Source organism: Globicephala melas, chromosome 7 (genome assembly GCF_963455315.2).
Source record: "Globicephala melas chromosome 7, mGloMel1.2, whole genome shotgun sequence".
Classification (NCBI taxonomy): Eukaryota; Metazoa; Chordata; class Mammalia; order Artiodactyla; family Delphinidae; genus Globicephala; species Globicephala melas.
In genome coordinates this window covers 35,352,960-35,373,633 of record NC_083320.1, presented here as the reverse complement: position 1 = coordinate 35,373,633, position 20,674 = coordinate 35,352,960, and the positions used below count along the sequence as shown (strand labels likewise).

Below are 20,674 nucleotides of genomic sequence, written 5' to 3'. Positions count from 1 at the left end.
TATTATTCTTAAAAGAGCTATTCTGTTACACTTCATTTAAGGGCTTTTAAGAGAAACATGCTTTAGAGGGTAAGATATTCATGTAGATAGACATCTGTGAATTCAGGTTGCTCTTTACAAAGGCAGAGAGGCCAAGCAGCTCTTAGTGGTAGAGACAGGCAGTCACTTAGGATGGTCATTTTAGTATCCTATTTAATGGAACTTGAAAAAATACAATATAACTTAGGTGTATTTAAGACATCCAAACACCCATGGCCTGTATGCTTGAAAAAAGACTGTAAGGTAACACCAGAGATATGTGGGTGACTACCAATCATCTATGTTAGTTCCTCCTGACTATATCTGTTTTTTAGCACTGGGGGAAGGAGTCACAGCAGCACAGTTCCAACTCCATCCAGACGTGCATTCCTGCTTCCTGCATTTTTTGGTGGGGGTCAACTTCTTAGATTAAGCTTTGATGTCTGATGGCAACATCAGATGGGTAAGAAAAGCCTCATTGGGCTTCCCTGGTGGCATAGTGGTTGAGAGTCCGCCTGCCGATGCAGGGGACACGGGTTCATGCCCCGGTCCGGGAAGATCCCACATGCCGCGGAGTGGCTGGGCCCGTGAGCCGTGGCTGCTGGGCCTGCGCGTCTGGAGCCTGTGCTCCACAATGGGAGAGGCCACAACAGTGAGAGGCCCACGTACCGCAAAAAAAAAAAAAAAAAGAAAAGAAAAGAAAAGCCTCATTACTAAGGTTCTTTCCAAATGTTCACATAGCTGCTGTTCAAAAGGATAGAAAATAAGCCATGTTGACCTTGTTTCCCTTGTTTTGATATTTCATCGAAGTGACAAGTTTGAAATTACTGAATAAATAGAATTCAGATGTAATTATGTACCAAGAAAAATACTGTTAATGTTTGTGAGGAGAAAATAATTACAATCTTCGCATGTATTTTTAAAATTTATTTTGAAAGAATAATATATACCAGGGCAAAAAAAAAAATCAGATAATAACTGCAAATTCCAGTCTTCCCATCTACTTGTCTAACCTCAGAGGCAGTCACTATCACTGGTTTCTCATGTATCCTTGCAGAGATAATTCTATGCATATACAAATAAATGTTTATTTACAGCATACCTTTTACACAAATGGCATCGTACTGTACTCATAGTTTCAAACCTTTTTCTCATTTAATTACCTTGGGAAAATACCTTGCCAGTACATACATATACCTGTCTCATTCTTTGACTGCATGCTATTCCATTTTTATATTACACTCTGCTGTCTACCTGTTCATTAGTCTTACTTTGTATCTCTTGTCTGTGTAGCAAGCAGCACATTGAGTTGTTTTACTGGCAGAGGAAAAAAATTCCTTTGTGGCCCTGAACTGTAACCAGAGAATAACTATATAATGTATCCCTAAGTATCTGAGATGAGCTGCACCTAAGGGTAAGAATGGAGAGTTACTAATCTGGGCACCACAACTATAATTTCAAGTTTCTATCACCCAGCTGTGTCAGCCTCGACAGTCATTTAAGCAATCTGGATTGACTAGATGATTTCTAAGATCCCTTTCAGCAACAAAATTCTGAGATTTGGAATTCCTGACAAGTTGCAGCTAACATGCTGTGTACTATTTTATATATGAAAAACATCTCATTTGGTCTCAGCCAGGTAGGCAAAAAGATTAAAATATTTTGCATTTAAAATAAAAGACCCTAGGGGACTTCCCTGGCAGTCCAGTGGTTAAGACTGCGATTCCAATGCAGGGGGCAGGCATGGGTTCAGGCCCTGGTCAAGGAACCAGGATTCCACATGCCGTGCAGCGTGGCCAAAAAAATAAAAGACCCTAACATTAAAAATTATGACCAGGAATTTTAACTCCCCCCCAAAAATAAATAAAACCTCCCAAAGGATTCATCAGTATTGCAGATATTATAATGTTGCAACAGGAACTACCTCAAATCTCTCAGCAAAGGAATATTAAATGGAAGCTAGCACCAGACATCAACCATGTTCCTGCCCTTCAGCTATCTCCTTTATTTCTGTAGCAATCCTATAAAGTTCAAGTTTTATTTTAAAGATGAGGAAAGTAAGCTTCTTAGGAGATTAACTTGCCTAAAGTCCAGTTTACTTTCCAAATAAACTGAATTAAAATGAATATTCGTTAGGCAAATTGTAATCTCAGCTTCCTAGTTTTCCACATGACCCTGGACATACATATTTTGCACTGATTCTCTTACTGGTTAAAAAAAAAGGGGTTTATTAAAGAGCTGACTCTAAATACTATTCCAACTAAAAGGGGTTTTGCTGGTTTTTTTTCCTTCCCAAAGAAAATCATTAAAGAAGTTCTTTGCTTAACCTAAGAAATAATAAAAATCAAAATCTAATAATTAGATATAAAACAATTTTTTTGACAGACTTCTTTTGTTGACCTGAGTAACTTCATTCTCTCTTCCCAAAGATGCCTGTTAAGTTGAGAACAATTTTTTTATATACTTTTCCTTTCTTATTTGTTGTAATTTGCCTTTCATACCTGAAATTAATCCAACTCCAAACACGGTATGAGTGGATAAATTATTTTTAAAAGAAAGTTTTCTCCATAATTAAACTGCACTAAATCGATGTACTCAGATTGCTTTAGATGGGCACATTTGTATTCAGTAAATATATATGGGCTTTCTTCAATGACACTGCAATAAAATTACTAGGTGCAAAACAAAGAATGGCATAGATCCACATACAATCGCTGATTGTCTTCAATAATGATGTTATTGGTATCTCTCATGTATTCATTCTTAAAAGCAATTTTTTTTAAAAAAGGGGGATAGGCAGAAAACATCTACTGGGGAAAACTTGAATTAGGTTAAAGTTTAGCCATAGGTATAAATTAAAACTGATTTGAATATTTTCTGACATTCAAAAACTGAAAAGGGCAGGCCTAACTTACTGGGTACCAAGAAAACCAGGATCAGATTAAACACTTGCTTTGGACAAATCACAAAACTAATAGTCCAAATCACTATCATCTAATCCAGTTGTTCTCAATCCTAATTATGCATCAAAACAATCTATGAGTTCTATTAAATAGATACCTATGCCAAACCCTAAAAACACTGAATCAGAGTCTACAAAGATGGGGCCTAGGCATCTGTATGTTATAAAAAGCTCAAAAGATTAATGTAGTACATATTGTTCGTTGCCCATGTTTTTTCCTTATCTGGATTCTGATTCTAAAAATTATCCATTCTACCTCATGTGTCTCAGGGGCAGCGGATTCTACTTCCAGCTCCAGTAGCTCCAACTGACCTAAGAGTTATTCCATATCCTTTACCAGTGACTGGCTCAGGGATGGACAGGTCTAAGCCACTTTAGATCAATGAGACCCAAGCATCTGGCGGCAAATTCTGGGAAAGCTTTGCATGTTAAGAGGGCCCCTGGAATCCCCTGATTCCTCCACTTCATGTAAATGAACATGTACCCAGCCCCAACTGCTACTGGCAGCCATCCCATGACCACGAGGGAAGCCAGCACTAGTATGATGCCAATGCTGCAGTTGAAAACGGGAGAAAAAAACCCCCAAAGTTTCCTGGTGACCCTTCTGAATCACTGAAATAGAAATACTGAAGCCCTTTCTATCAGTAGACTTCATGTATAATGATTCAATACATTTTCTTATTGTTTAGGTCATTTTAAGTTGGATTTTTAGTTATTTGCACCTGAAAGCTAAAGAGCTGTCCCACTGCAGCACTTTTTCAACCATAACAATCTGTATTAAGTAGAAACCACACAAACATGCCTTCATACTTCTTTAATCTGTAAATCTGAGATTGATTTATCTTTCCTATTTTAACAAAGGATAAATCTTTAAAAAAATAATTTACATCTTGTTATACTTCTCCAGTATTTGAGTTGAACTGTATTTAAAAGTTTATGCTCACTGCATTCACTTCAATATTTATTCAAAGTTTTTGCTATAGGCTTTGTCTTGAATGTGCAAGACCATTCGCCGTGCATAGAAGTCCCTGTATTCCTCTGGTAATTCAGCCAGGGTTTTTAAGGCTCTGTCCAAAATTTGTGCAGCTCTTGATGCTGCTGTAGGATCTTTGTTTCCATAGGTATCCGTTTTATCATAGCATTCAGATGGAAGATGCTTCCAAAAGACGTTCACTCCCACTCCAAACTCTTCAGATATTACATTATGGAACCATAAAGCTGGAGAAGTTTTAAAAAAAAAAAGTTAAAAATAAAAGCTACAGTTAAAAAAAAAAACCAAAATGTCAGTGAAATATCACGAATTGCATTATAGCCAATGCAAGAAATAATTCTTGTAACTAGATCCCTTCGTTAGCACACTCCCAGCTTTTAACAGAATCATTTTAACTTTTATGAATTGCCAACCAATTTAAAGTGTCAATAGCACAACCCTACGTTTAAAACCTTTGGAAGTAGCAAATTTTCCTTTTAACTTGAAAGACATAATAAAGTTATATTTGTTTTGTAGTTCTGTAATTTGGGGCTGTGTTTTGTGTTACTTGTTTACACTTCCTGAGTCACACAACCACATCAAAAGTGTTCATTTTTTATACACAGAACATTTCAATTATTTGAGGAGTATCTGTGACCTTTTCTGAGTCAGTACAGTACTTTTGTTCTCTAAGACTTCCTGTACAAGCTGCATTTGGTTTTCTAACTTGCTTGAATCTGCATTCACTGTAGCCTCCTCAGTTTTACATTTCTAATGCAATTATAATCGTCTTATATTTCTTTCAGCTCCTTTATAATAAGTATATAAAACTAAAGCAAATATTTTGGTTGTGGAGAGGATGAGTAAACTTTTATCATATAGCTAATTAATATTTTACTTCCACTAGAAAGCTTACTTCTTTGTTTTCAATTGAGTCTAAATATTTTCAAAACACAGGTGCTACAAAAATACTAAAGCAACACTACAATATAATAAAGATGAAATACTAGTCACATCCAAAAAAAGTTTAATCCTGTGGAAAGGAGAAAGGAAGATTTATAAGAAGCTAAATTTTAGAAACAAACTCATTCTGAGTGCTCTAGAAGAAACAAAAGCTTAAAATATTTTGATTTACAAAACTAGGTTCCAAACATGGTTTTAATCTTAACTACTCTTTCTTTCAGAACCTTTTTTTCCATATTCAATGTAACAGGAAAAAAAGGTAACTATTCTGTTAAATTTACATCCGAAGATGGGACTTTTGCTCTTACTTCAAAATATATGCAAATGTTCAGTATTTCTGTTTTGTTTTTTTCTTCTTTTAAAGTTGTATACAGAATAAGGGAGAACTGCATCACCCTTAACCATGCTCTCAAGACACAAAACCCCAAAATTTAAGTAATGGCAATGGATTTAAAAAATATGTGCTGGTTGTAGCAATCCCACTACTGGGCATATACCCTGAGAAAACCATAATTCAGAAAGAGTCATGTACCACAATGTTCACTGCAGCACTATTTACAATAGCCAGGACATGGAAGCAACCTAAGTGTCCATTGACAGATGAACGGATAAAGAAGATGTGGCACATATATACAATGGAATATTACTCAGCCATAAAAAGAAAAGAAATTTGAGTTATTTGTAGTGAGGTGGATGGACCTAGAGTCTGTCATACAGAGTGAAGTTAAGTCAGAAAGAAAAAAACAAATTATGCTAACACATATATATGGAATCTAAAAAAAAAAAAGTTCTGATGAACAGGACAGGAATAAAGACACAGATGTAGAGAATGGACTTGAGGACACGGGGAGGGGGAAGGGTAAGCTGGGACGAAGTGAGAGTGGCATGGACATATATACACTACCAAGTGTAAAATAGATAGCTAGTGGGAAGCAGCCACATAGCACAGGGAGATCAGCTCGGTGCTTTGTGTCCACCTAGAGGGGTGGGATAGGGAGGGTGGGAGGGAGACGCAAGGGGGAGGAGAAATGGGGATATATGTATATGTATAGCTGATTCACTTTGTTATACAGTAGGAACTAACGCACCATTGTAAAGCAATTATACTCCAATAAAGATGTTAAAAAAAAATGTGCTGGTTGTTTTCAATGAAGATTAAGAAGTCAAGTATCAAATTTTTTTTTTTTTTTTTTTTTTTTGCCGTACGCGGGCCTCTCACTGTTGTGGCCTCTCCTGTCGCGGAGCACAGGCTCCAGACGAGCAGGCTCAGCGGCCATGGCTCACGGGCCCAGCCACTCCCAGACCAGGGCACAAACCCGTGTCCCCTGCATCGGCAGGCGGACTCTCAACCACTGCGCCACCAGGGAAGCCCCAAGGTATCAAATTTTTATACACAATTATGTGAAGGACATTTTATCAGGACAATACAAAGATTAACAAAACATGGTTTCTTGTCCTCAAAGAATTTATAATCTAGTCCCAAATGAGAATATCATATTATTATTAATACTTTTTAACTTAATTTTATTATCACTGAAAAGTTATTAAACATATTAAACTTATTAACTTAGATATGGAAAATAAAACTATATAAATAGAATTTGTTAATGCATCCCTTTAATCTTAATTATGATTTTATAATCTTTATAATCTTCAGGTATTCAGTTTTGCATAATAATTACAGATGTTAATTATATCACTGGTTACTAACAGTAACTAATGCCTATTTACTGTTCAAAAACATTAAGTGACACTAATTCAGACTGTAGAAAAATGATGCACACAAAAGATATCATAGGTATTAAGACTAACATTTTTATATTTAATAAAATCTCTAATCTCTCTTGGCTTTGAAATATATTTACTATTTCTTGGTAAATACTTAAGTGACAGTTCTAAAACATGTTAATATTTTAGAAACAAAATGATTTTAAAAGTACAATGAGGTATGATCTTCTCCTAGATATAAAGTATCTTGTTTGAGATCCTTTAATAAAAGAATAAAGAAATTAGAGTATAATAATATTATATATATATAATATTATATTTATAGGTTGCCTTTGAAAACAAGATTGTTAATATTGTAAGAATTTGTCTAAGCATACTTTAAACACACACACATCTGTGTATAAAAATCATCTTGTATATGACAGGATACATCTAACAAATTTTTTTACTAAAATAATCATATAATGGATGGAAGACAGAGTACAAATATTATAAACATCAAATTACTGAAGTCTAGAAATCTTACCAGGAATGAATAATACATCTCCAGCTTTAAGGGAACATTCATACCGTCTAGCCTTGGAAAACAGTGGATATTTAGCTAAGTCTGGGTTATCTACATTCAGTACTTCTGATTTAGTACCTGAAAAGTTCCAAAAAAGGATAATATAGATTGAGCAGTTAGCATTTTTCTAAAAAGTAACCACAAATATAAATTTGAAAAAATTTTTTTTTCCTGTACAACTACTTCTGTGTACTCACAATGTGAGAATGATTACTATTCTCCTGAAACCTAAGACAATTTTCAATAACACATCCTTTATTTATAACCATTGACTTCCATGTAATATAATTAAGATAATCTGAAAATCTCATTCTTCATATTGCCTATCATTACATACACAATGGAGAATACAATACATCATAATTAGGAAGAAGCCCTATAAAGTTTTTCTATGAGAATGAAGAGATTAAAAAAAAAAACTAACTGAATAAATAAAACTTCAGAAATTTAAACTTAAAAAAAAAAAAACAGTACCTGATAAATATAAATATTGGGCATCTCGAGGACTGAATAGTACAACACGCTTTTTTCCTGTCACTTGTATTAATAAGTTATCCATTACCTGAAGACAAATAAGAACTTATGAATAAGCAGTATCTAAAATTCAAATACACAGAACCAATGGTATTCCAAACAGTTAACCGTAAATCCTATCCTTTAATAAAGCTTGACTCACATTACCTAAAACTTATAGTAGTATTCTAATCTAACAAGGAAAACAGTTGTGTTACACAACTGTGTCGTTATTTCTCCAACACTGTCTTAAAATGGGAAGGATTGGCAAGCTATTAGGAAATCTGAAGTCAGAAAACTATTTGCCTTTGCCCCACCATTCTGACAGCAAGTATAGTTACACCTATTTGAGGCTCCCCTTGGTAAGTATCTATTTTACTTATCTGTCAAGGAATGCTATAAGGCCAAAATTAGACAACAGGTTGAAAGCACTTAGGAAAACCAGGTGTTGGGAAAATAAACAGTACTGCTGCAACTACTGCTAAACTCTTTTACTATATGGCCAACCATAATTTGGTTATAGGTATGTATCTTGATTTCCAAATTATTTCTATAGGACTATAACTTGGCAAATTTTCTTGATGAACCTATTAATAATGGAGCAATCCTGACTTTTCCTGTGTTTGTAAGGGTACACTACATTAGTACAAATTTTGAAAAATGTTAAAAGGCAGAGCTACATAATTCTCAGCTAAGGAATTAAAATATATACTAAGCAAGATATATTCATGATTATTGAGTACATATCACTTCTACCTAAGCATTTCTCCTTTTACCACTAACCCTTGACTTATGTAAACTTTAACTATATAACTAGCATTCCTTTGACTTATTTTTATGGTTAAGAAAAACTTTATAATATTTAAGATAAAATGGATACTACATAAAATAGTCATTGAATACAGTTAAAAAGTTTGAGTTACATCATTTTCTTACCTTATCATTCATGTAAATAAAACCTTAAAAAATATGCTAAGACTTTATATCTATCTCATTTAATTATAGAGTTACTATGTTAAAATCCTCCCGAGGGCCTCAGCTAAACTGTAAAACACACTTCTAAAACTTTATTAAATTTAACTCAGAACTTTTCAAAATATTCTTTTATCTTTAGAAACCTATTAGGTATTGCTTTAAGCTTTCTAAATTTCTCCACCCAACACCAAACCAAACACAATACTAGATTTTTAATATTTTTAGATACTTATATGCATATGTTTAAGCAAATAAAATTGTAACACCATAGAATAAATGATCAAGATCAATACTCTACACATCTTGCTGCTCAATAAATACAGCAGACACTTGACATTCTCAAGGGATATACAGCCTAAGACCTTCAGGTGTCCCCAAATTCTTATAATTGGAAATGGCTCTCCACAAACTTCTGCCTTTCTCTTCAACAATGGTTCCATCTAGTCATGTATCACTTCAACATCCTCATACTACAACCTTAACATTTTTCCCACTTTTGCAGCTTTCCCCCTCATCTGGTGTCCACTTTTCACATGTTAAAAAAAACATTTCAAAAAACGTAGTATATATATTATGAGGAACCAAGAATAAGACCACAGAGAAATGCAAATATAAGAAACTAACTAGGCTTTGGCATTAACTAAAATAATTCACTCCCATACCACTGCCTTGCAGAGCACCTGTTTTCAAACTTCATGTTTCAGCAAATTACATGTCAAAGATCTTTGGGGTAACCTCCAGAAAGTTGAAACTGTGAATGTTAAGTCCATAAATTCTAAAGAGCTACTGTAGTTTTAGATTTCTCATTTATGTAGCATACATCATAGTGGGTCCAAAGTTGTAACCCTGGTGAGCTAATTCGAAAAACACTGGAAAAGAACTGCTCTTCTTTGAAGAATTTTGGAAACTTAATATCTCCTTCCAATAAAGGAAACTGCTTTCTGATATCTGCAACATCCTGCATTGAGAGAAACATAATGAGAATTTTAATAATAAACACAATATTGGCATAATGCTTATTTTATCTAAGGCTGCCATCAGAGCCCATGATAATAAGGAGGAATGGGGCAAAACTCTGCTCACTGCTTTAAATACTAGGATGTGACCATAGCCAATGCATGATCTTTCAACTGAAGGAATGACAGACTATGTACCAAGACATTCAACAATATCACTATTGTTAAGCTTAATATGCTTCACTAATAGAAAAGTTCTTCCTACTTTAAGCAAGAATCATACAATTGCCATCTACTCTAATATTGAAGTTTAGGAGTCATCAACTTGAATATAAGTTATCAATTACATAAAACCTGTGGGTACTACTAAGGGAGAAGAATAAAAGAAGGTAAAGAAATAATAGTGCCATAAAGAGAAAAGATAGAATCTGACTTGATCATTTTAGGGACCACTCCTTAACACTGTGTCCATATCAATTTGATTCTGAATACATATATATGAATTATCCAGGATTTTTATAATTATTTTAGATTATATTTTATTAGCTGAATGGCCATCTGTAAAATATACAGTAGAACAGATTTCTTAATTGTGGAGAGATTAGACAACTTGTTACATTCAGAATTCTTACCTTTCTAGGGTCTTCTCCAAGTGATCGTAGGTAGTACTTCTCATCCTTAAACATTCCAAAGAAAAACAACATCAGTATTTACTTTAAAATATTAGAAAGTAAAGATGGAAGGAAATGAATCTGAAAAGCTAACCCTCAAGTCATTTTTGAAAAAGTTCCATTTTCTTACCCTTTGTACTAATGCTCTCTGGTGGCTGTATGAAGAAATGTCTCTATATGCCGCTAGTAATAACGACAGGATCCACAAAACATTAAATAAAATAAATCCTAAAGGCGACACATACATACCACATCTAAAGCCACAATGCTTAATTTAGACTTTATACTCCAAATTATTTACAATCTTAACAGTGCCTTAAGACTTAAAAGAACTCCCATTTGTATAGCACATATGATCTCAGAGCATTGCTAAGGGCCAACGACAAACTAATATAATATAAATGTAGAATAGAAGATAAATAAAATACTTTATACTTTTAAAAATCTGAAACATTGCATTTTATAAAGCTAAGTTTATCCCTAATCACATAATTCTCAAGCCAAATCCTTAAGAGTCAGCTCATGTACGAATTAGAAATATGTAATTTCATAGTAATAAGTTTAAGTTGATGCTTTAAAAAATTGTCAATTATAACTTCACTGAGTAGCTCTAATAGGGAACTATTTGAATTATGACGCACTGTATTGCCTGCATTTCCTGTAATAATTAGAGAACTGAGATATATCAGGTCAAACACAGGGGCAACCCAACTCAAGAATTCTGCCTCTTTTATACTTACATTGACCATTATAACACAAACTTCAAAATGTATTTTATTTACCCTAACAATATATTATACATCTCTGTTCATAAATTTTACTAAACTCCTAGATTCACTGTTTTTAAAATTTTAACTAGTACCATATCAGATAAGTTCCATAAATTTATTACTGGCTAAATAGATTTCAAAGTATGTTCTTTAAAATTCTAAGAGTCTCTTCCAGTTCTAATGTTTCAGGATTTAAAAGGTAAATTCATGTGGCAGGTACAGAGAAGCACCGCAGACTGCCCTTCAAGAAAGGGTTCATAACTTATTGCAAGGAGTGTGATTAAGTTACAGCTGCCAGCTGTTAACTCCTGCAGGTCCACCTCATCCTTTGAACTAAAGGTCATGCTCTTCGTGGGGTAGCCCCAGCCAATGACTAAGCAAGATGGTAAAAGGCCTAGACATTGCTACCCAAGACAGGACTCCTCTAAGAGGTCGTCTTCGCTCAGGAGTTCCACACTGATCTGGCAGAGAGACTGTCAGCTCTGCATCACCGTCTGATGGCACCCTCTACCCAATCCTCTCCTTTCCTTTCACAGGTATTACTTCCCAAAAAACCTTCTGTAGTCCTAATTCCATCTCAGCGTATGCTTCCTAGAGAACTGAACTAATAGTCCATATTCATCTTACTTACACACTCACCCTAATTTTTAGACTTTAATTTATCTTGTCTTGCCCTTTATCTTGTCTGTTTCTTTTACTTCACTTGACATTTCATGGCTATTTACATCTGTGCCACTCATTACCCTTGGACAGGAAAGGACTGATACCAAAGGGCAACTGAACATGTATGTTAAAGCATGGCTGTAAAGTTAAAAAACATTTTTCAGGTACAGCTAATGGATTCAGTTTTAGTAGATATTCTAGTCATGCTACAGAATACAGATTTCTGGAGTTTGTAGGGATACTGGTGGATCTAGTATAAACATCACCTGATGACAGAACTGTGAAAACAAAACATTTTTACCACCAAACTGACCAGCAGCCCAGCTGGCTCAGATGCAGACAATAGCTTTCTTCAAAGCTTAAAAAGCAGTTTATTTTTCAAATGTGCTTTTGAGATAACAGAGTAAATTTTTTTAAAAAAATGTATTTATAAAAGCCTCAATGCCTTATCTCAAGACATTTAAATTATTTAAAGCTGGATTTAATGTAAATAAGTAGAATTCTTCTGCATTTAATCCTGAACAAATATTATAGTAAATACACACAATAGAAGTCACATTGATAATAACAATAATAAAATATAGAAATAGTCTAATAGTAAGATATGAAAATAAAGTTCTCCATTAGCATTTGAACTTGGCACATCAGACCAAAGCATTTTCAGAGGAAGTAATATTAATAGCTAACATTTAGTGAGTGGTTCCTATGTGTCAGGCACTGTGCTAAGTATTCTATAGATTTTATTTAGTTAACTGTCACAAAAACCTTATGAAATAGATACCGTTATTATTCCTATTTCATAGATGAGAACACTGAGGCATAGAAAGATAATTTGGACAAGGTTTGAGACCTAATAAATAACACAGCTAGGATATATATATGGAAGGCTATAGTTCTTACACATCTAATATTCTTTTATAAGAAAATAATTTAGTATTTACATATTAATGCTTTCCTAAGAAAATGTGTTAAAAGCAGTTACCTCTGAAATAAAGAATTCCTTATGCTTTTCTTCAGCTGCCCTCTGAACCAACTTGCCAAAAGGTAAAGTTCTGAAATAAACACAAAAGAATCCTTGGACTTAGTAACAATAAATCATCTAGTAATACTCTAGTCACTATATATATATATATATATATATATATATATGCATATATATATGCATATATATATATACACACACACTGCTTGTTGGAGTTTGATATATCTTCTGTTTTACAATATCCATAATTTTTATTATAACCTATTATGTGGAATTCTAAATTTTCAAAATTCATTTAGCATTGAGCTTATTTGACCTAGGTTGGCTGAAATTTTGATTTCAAATAGATCTACAGTACAGATGGATCCTTCTCATATCAATATACTCCTATTCTAAGTTGCTGTTAAGAAAACTGTTTCTGGTTCTATGGTATATACGGTATCTTTGGAAATAAACCAACTTTCAAGCGTTTATTGCTACTAATTTTCAAGTGTCCTCGGAAAACAAGTCTTGTGATGAATGGGGCAAGCTATCAACACCAATGCTACTTCGGAAGAGACAACAAGCAAACAGTCCAATGAAGACAAAGCCCCTCTGCTTCTCACCAACCTGCCTGCCTTCTGGCAGTAGCACACAAAACTGCTCTCATCCTCCTGTACCACCCTCTATCATTTCAGGCTTCTGAGGAATAGCTCAGGAATTCCAGTGAAGTGACCAAATTTTATTCTTCTTAAATATTTCTGCCCAAATGCCTGTCTTCTTCCATCCTGGTGAACAGGGCTGAACACTGCAGAAGCAAAGTTTGTTTCCTTTACCTCATGCTCTTGAGCCTGAAGGGCTGTCTTTTCTCTGCATCACATCCTATCCATTCAACCTTCTAGAATCAAATGTACTGCCCCCTATCTGCAGATGATACCTGTAATCTTTCACTCTTATTACCAAATATCTTTCCACTTGATATCTGTACTGGGGAGGTAAGATTTCCTTGTAAGAAGATGACCTTGCAATGTTTTCCTAGAAACATACTAGGTTAAGATAAATGTGGAATGTCAGCTGTCAGAACAGGTAACATTGTTTATTGTAAAAAATGACCCTTTGGGAATCCCCCGGCGGCCCAGTGGTTAGGACTCCACGCTTCCCCTGCAGGGGACACAGGTTCAATCCCTGATCGGGGAACTAAGATCTGGCATGCTGTGCAGTGCAGCCAAAAATAAATAAATAAATAAAAAGACCCCTTATTTATTGTGTCTAGACTAGAAGGATGGTGAGTGGACTATAGCCACCTGTTAGGAAGCAGAGGACTTGGCTTCTCCCTGTGCAGCATAACTCAGTAACTGAGCATGTTCCTTGGAGGAACTGAGAAGCCAAGGTCATGAGCCATTTCATGCTGCTGGTTTCTGCGCACTAAGTGGCTTAGCTAAGCTAGGGTGTTTCTGCAATCCACCTCTATAGTCAGTCTTGTTCCCTTACAAGTAAGCTGTCACTTGGTGAGCCAAAAAATGGTTTCTGGATTGGTATAAGGACTCCCACTGATTCTATCTGCTGCAATACTGTTTCCTGCCTTGTATTCCTTTGCAAAGGTAAGTGAGTCTGATGCCAGATTATGGACTAGCAGGTGTCAATCAGAATTTGAGGACACACTGCTGATAATTATGTAGAATGAGCACTCAAGAGAGAAGAAAGGAGTCTGTCATCTACTCAGACCAATCTACTACTACAGTTTTGGCTAATAATATCAACAAATTTATTTGTTCAATGTTTTCCATCTCTGACCTCACTATATACTCTTTATTCCTACCAAAGCATCTTTGAAGAGTTTGGGAACAATGTGGAAGCCTCTCTGGGCCAAAACTACCTCTGAAATTGGTGCAGTTGCTAAGGCTTTTTTACTGGAGAGAACCCAAGACCTTTACAAGAAGAGGCCAGATAGAGTAGCTCAGTCCAGAGAAGCAGAACTCGGGTGCCCCCAGCAACCTTCTCCTTTAGGTCGTAGTACCTGTCAGAGCTTCTACAGAAACTAAGTTGAGAGAAGAGGAAATGAGGTATATGAATTGTTAAGTTCCTTGGCCTTAAGGTCTTATCTATCCTATGCATGTTTCAGTAAGAAGGGCATCTGCTATAGAAGTTCCACTTGTCTGGACTGACATACAGACCAGTAAGGGAGGTAGTATCAAGGAGGACTTAGGATTATTAGGACTTGGTGGAGTCAGGCAAATTTGGGTATAAGTCTTAGTTCCAACATTTAGAGCTATACAATCTTAAGTTATTTAACATTTTTAAACTTCCATTTCCTCATCTGTATAATTATTATTTAAAAAATCTACCTCACAGAAGTCTAAATGAGCAATATAATCTAGGATGCACAGTACCTGACATATAGTAAGTGTTCAATAAAGGACAGGTGGTGGGGTTAACAACAATGATAATACAGCAGCATGCAGTAGTTACCAACATTTAGAAAAAGAAGAAAAAAAATCTTCACTGTTCTGCTCCCCATTTTGGAAAGGCTGCTTCACAAAATCAAGATCAGGAATGATGAAAGTATAACAAACAATGAGAGCAGGATGATGATAGGAGTCAGATGATGTGATAGGCAGAAGCAGTGAAGCAAAGCTTATATAAGATTCAGACTTAAAAAAAAATCTATGGCCAGAAGAATAACAACTGTATCCTTTCACTACACAAGGCTCTTCTTTTTTATAGTATACTGACTCTGGAAGAACAGTTAGAGCTACCAAGAGGAGAGAAGTAAAAGCTAAGACTTGGAAACATATTTATCTTCAAATGTTTAAAAAGCAGAAATGCAACCTTAATCTGAACTGATAATAATTATATATGTGCGTAGGTTTTCTTACTTTCTAGTCTCTGTCTTTGGTCTAGATGCCTCCCTTCTTTCCTACTCCCTGATAACTGCCAAAAATGACTAAATCTATTCTCCTTCTTACTCTAAGAAACTAATCTTGCAACTCCTTAGTAGCTGTAGTGAAAGGCTTAGAGGAAGCTGGAATAGGAACTATTACATAATATATGTGCTTCAAAAACATGTTTTGAAAAGTTTATAGGACATGACATAACATCAAGGCAACTCAAGATGAAGTTTCAATACCCATTTGTTACAGCATTGGGCTCCCTGGAAAATAAACATCATTAACTGCAGGCTGAAAAATGCTCATCATTCCAGCACTTTCTTCCACTTTCTTGATTTAATAAAAAATGAAAAGTTCTTACACTTGGAAAAATTTATGGTAATTAAATTCAATCCATGGCCTATTAAAAACCAAAACTGTAATGGCAAATATTCAAAGGATCAAAAACCGAGAAATGCTTTGGCAAGCTGCTATATGAACTTGGGAAACTCTACTGAGAAAAGAACGGCCGTGGACATTAGAAGCTCTGTTTAACTCATCTTTAAACTCTGGAAGGAACAGTGAAAGCCACCTTTCTTTAAAAATCAGTCTTTTGTGAACAACATGGTTTTTCAATAGACTGAATTTGCTGGGAACTGCATGTGCTCAGAATTTGAAAGTTGTTTGTTTTTAAATTTAGCATTTTTAGTGAAACTCAAGGGAATAAACTCATGGGAATAAATAGCATATTAAATCTATAAGGCTGTAGCATTTAAAGCTTTCAAGTTTAGATATTCCACAGCATTTACCTATCTTTTACTTTTAAGACATTCCAAAGCATAAAACAACAACCATGAGGGACATTTAAAGTATTTAAGATTATTTGGACAAAAAAGAAAATTAAGCCTGATTTATCTAAGTTGATAAAAGATTATACCAAACATAGTAACCACTTGTCTTATATTTCTGGAGAGGGCAGAAAAAGAAAACATGAGCTTATACTTATCTAAAAACAATCTGGAATTAAAAAATCTTCCCAAAATAAGGCACTTAATAATCAAAATAGGTTATAAAGGAAAACTTTAGAATTTATTACTCTAGATAACAATTACTAATGTGGGAGGATCAAGTAATTAATGAAGCATTGAATGAATACAGTACACTGAGCTTTAGATGAATCTAACTTTAGTTACAGAAATTCTGCTCTTTCCATGACTCCAGAAGGTATTGGGTACACACTATATTTTTAAAATGGTCTTTGGAAATGTCTTTGTATAATTATGTAAGCTCAGAATTCTTGTCTTTTAAAAGCCATTCTTTAAAAATTAGTAAGCTATTCCACAATTATATCAAACTAGCCAAAAGAGAAAATGCCATATAATCTTTGTATAATAATGCAAAAATATTTTAAAGGTTTAAAAAAAGTTATGTGTATCCCCAGAGTAAACCTCAGAAGAAAATACCTATACACAAAGTTCTTACTAATGAAGTCCATCTGGGCAACTGCAGCAACATGAATCTTCACCTCTTTCCTCCCTCCAATTTGGCTTAGGTAATCCACTGTCCATTTGCTTGTACATGTCCCCAAATCAATTCCTTCCAACACTAGAGGTTTTCTCTGTGTGGAAAAAATCAACCAAAAATTAGGGAAAACCAACAATGTATCAGGAGCTGTATTTGGTAATAAAGGGATAAAAACAAATAAGAAATGATTCTTTATCCCAAGATGCTAAAAATCAAACCTTCTGACAATTCATGCTGTAACTAAAACAGGAAGAGGACCCATGTAATATAGTTAGAACAAAATTTTAACATTAGGAAATCAAAACCAAACAAAACAGAAGTGCCACCATAAGCTTAGAAACAAGAGAAATCTGAGTATTATTTAAAGCATTCTCTAGAGTGTTATTTATGACAAAACATACAACTGATTAAAATTTGTGCTTTATACTCAAATACTGTTTGCAACTTTTTATTTTGACACCATTCTAAACTTAACGAAAAGTTGTAAGAACATTACAAAGAACTCCCGTATACCATTTACTCTGAGTCACTAGTTGTTAATTTAACATTTTGCTCCACTTACTTTACCATCTGCTCTCACTCTTGTTATATGTGTACAGAGAGAAACATATTAAAGATAATTTAATTTTTTCTAAACTAGTTCAGTGTAAGTTGCTGACATCATGCTCCTTTATCTCTAAAACTTGAGTATATTTTCTGAGAACAAAGACATTCTTTTATATAACAACAGAATAATTATCAAAATTATATTTAACACTGATATAATACTTTAATCCAGACTGTATCCAAATTTTGCTAACTGTCCTTATAATATCCTCTATATTTTTTCCCTATATCTGAGATGCCACATTGTATTTAATTACTATATCTCTTTTACTCTGGAACAGTTCCTCAGACTCTCTTCTATGACATTGACATTTTTGAGGAGTAGGCTAGTTATTTTGTAGAATGCCCTTCAACTTGGGTTTATCCGATGTTTCTTCATGATTAGATTCAGGTTACACATTTTTGGAAAGAATGTACCACAAAAGCAATGTTGTGTCTTTCTCAGTGCAACACATCAGGTAGCACATGATATTTTCCCTATTATTTATGACGTTAATTTTGATCAACTGGTAATTCCTGCCTCAATCAAGTATTGCTACGATGAGTGTAAAAATCGTGATAAAAAAAAAAACTCCATCACCTTCTACATGTACTAGTTGGTATTCTAATGTAAAAATCAGCTCTAACTTCTCCATTCACTTATTTTATTCACTGAGTTATAGTCTACTGACATAATTTTGATGCTCAAGTTATCCCAGATTTGGCCAGCAGGAGTCCCTTCGACCTGCCTCTTGTGACGTTTTACCTGAGCACTTCTTACTTTATGGAAAAATAACACAATCCAGTATCCTTTTACATCTCTGTCCCAGCCCTCTAGTCATTTCTTCAAGCAGCTCTGGTTTCTTCTAGTGGGGAATGCTGTTTAGAAACCATGATCTGGGTGCTGAATGTGTTTATGACTATTGGTGTGTCATTACTTCTAGGCCTTCTCAGTGGACAGAGCTAGGAAACACATGAAGGTGTGTATATACTCACTCCTCCCCAAATATATATATATACACACACATATTCTGCATATGCATATAGTTATATCTATCTATTTCTCTTTCTCTCTCAATATGTACTATACACACACACATACAATTAATGGATGTATGATGAACCATGATACTCCCAATATGGATACCTAATTCTGATCTTATACCACAAGATTTATTCTAATATTCATTGTTTATATATTTGTAAACTCCCTTCTCTTAGTGGGAAACCTGGTTCCTATCATCCTCAATGTTTAATCAATTGTACAATCCCAGAATTCACAATAAGTGCTTTTGCAATTGCTAAGTTATACCACTGTAAAAAAAAAGTCTACAAACTAGAATTCAGTATTGTTTATGGTTCTTTTTGTTTTTAGACTGATATATAATCAAAGAATTGTGTTCAAAAGTGATTTAGGTTACTTCTCCTCCTCTCCCTTACTTAGGTTCACTTCTTACTTTTATATTCTATATTAGAGTTTGGTTGGTTTTTTTGAACCATTCCTTACCCTTGTTAATTTTACTATTATTATTACGGTAGAATATAAAACAGTAACGTGATCTCCAAAGTCAAAATTGTACAAAAAAGGTCACCGCATCTATAATCACCCACCTCATAATCACTCATCCCCTATACATAACCAGTCTCATTAATGTCTGGTTTATCGTCCCTGTATTTCTTTTTTGCATAGTGACCAAAAATATATATACTTTCTTATTTCCCCTTTGTTTTTATACAAAAAGTGTCTTATTATGTATTGTTTTTGTAATTTGCGTTTTTTTAAAAATTTAAAAATATATCCTGGAAATCACTACTATCAGTTCAGATCATTTCCCTCATTCTTTTTTACAGCTTAGTACACCTTAGTGTAAATGGACAATTTAATCAGTCTCCTATGCATACGTTTTTAGGTTATTTGTAATAATTCGCAAGCATAATAAACACTAGAAATTTTCATACTGTTGGAAATATATCCCCAGAGTAAATTCCGAAAGAGGAACTGCTATATCATAAAGTAAACACATCAATAGTTTTGTTAGATATGCCAAATTCCCCTCCATGAGGGTTGTACTACTTGGCATAAAACGTGAGAGTACCAGCTTCTTCACAGACCCACAAAGAATATTATTATTAAAGCCTTTTGATTTTTGCCAATATTATAGATAAATGGTATCTCAGTTTAATTTCTCTTATGAATAAAACTGAACATCTTTTCATGTGTTTAGATGCCGTTTTTATCTTTTTGTCAACTGTTGATTTTTTAATCAGATTTTTGCCCTCCCCCCCATTAATTTTTAAAAGTTCTTTACGTACATGGGCTTTTACTGCCCTTTAATGAAATATGTTGCAAATATTTTTCTCCCAGTTTGTATTTTATGTACAATTTTAATCATTTATCACACCTGAGTCATAGTTAGAAAGCCCTTCCATAGACCTAGATTGCAGAGAAATTTACCCATGTTTTCCTCTAGTACTTAACGTAGTTTCTTTTTTTTATTTAGATCTCTGATCCATTTGGAGATAACTCTTCTGTACGGTGTCAGATATAAATCTAATTTTATCATTTTCTAAATGACTGTGACCATCCACTTGTCCAAGCACCATTTATTTAAAAGTTCATCTTTGCCCCAGTGATTTTTAAAATGTCGCGTTCATCACATGCTAAATTTCCATATATATATATATCTCCAGAGCCTGGATAAATACTTGTGTGTGTGTACACACGTCTATCTTCATCCAGACTTTCTATTTTATTCCTCTAGTCTGTCTATTCATGCACCCGTACCACACTATTAAATATTAAAACATATTAAAAAAATCTGATAGGACTATAACCCCTCACAGCTTTTCTTCAGTGTTTTCAGGTAAAAATGTCTTGTTTTGCAATTTAGTTATTAATTTCTAGTTTTATTACATTGTGACCAGAGTGTTGTTTGTAATTTTCCACTTTATGAAGCTTAGTGATGCTTTGTGACATATTGTA

General features: G+C 34.3%; 1 protein-coding gene across 1 annotated transcript in view; it reads right to left on the bottom strand.

The window, feature by feature from the left end:
* Nucleotides 1–786: 786 nt before the first annotated feature.
* The window catches only part of TYW5 (tRNA-yW synthesizing protein 5), a 21,287-nt gene continuing 1,399 nt past the window's right edge, over nt 787–20,674 (bottom strand). The window contains exons 2-8 of the mRNA XM_030855354.3: nt 17,046–17,200; nt 12,737–12,806; nt 10,283–10,327; nt 9,515–9,652; nt 7,681–7,768; nt 7,168–7,284; nt 787–4,198 (exon numbers count right to left, since the gene is read on the bottom strand). Of these exons, the coding sequence (XP_030711214.1) occupies nt 3,942–4,198; nt 7,168–7,284; nt 7,681–7,768; nt 9,515–9,652; nt 10,283–10,327; nt 12,737–12,806; nt 17,046–17,200 (870 nt within the window). The 3' untranslated portion in view covers nt 787–3,941. The remainder of the gene's footprint in view (nt 4,199–7,167; nt 7,285–7,680; nt 7,769–9,514; nt 9,653–10,282; nt 10,328–12,736; nt 12,807–17,045; nt 17,201–20,674) is intronic.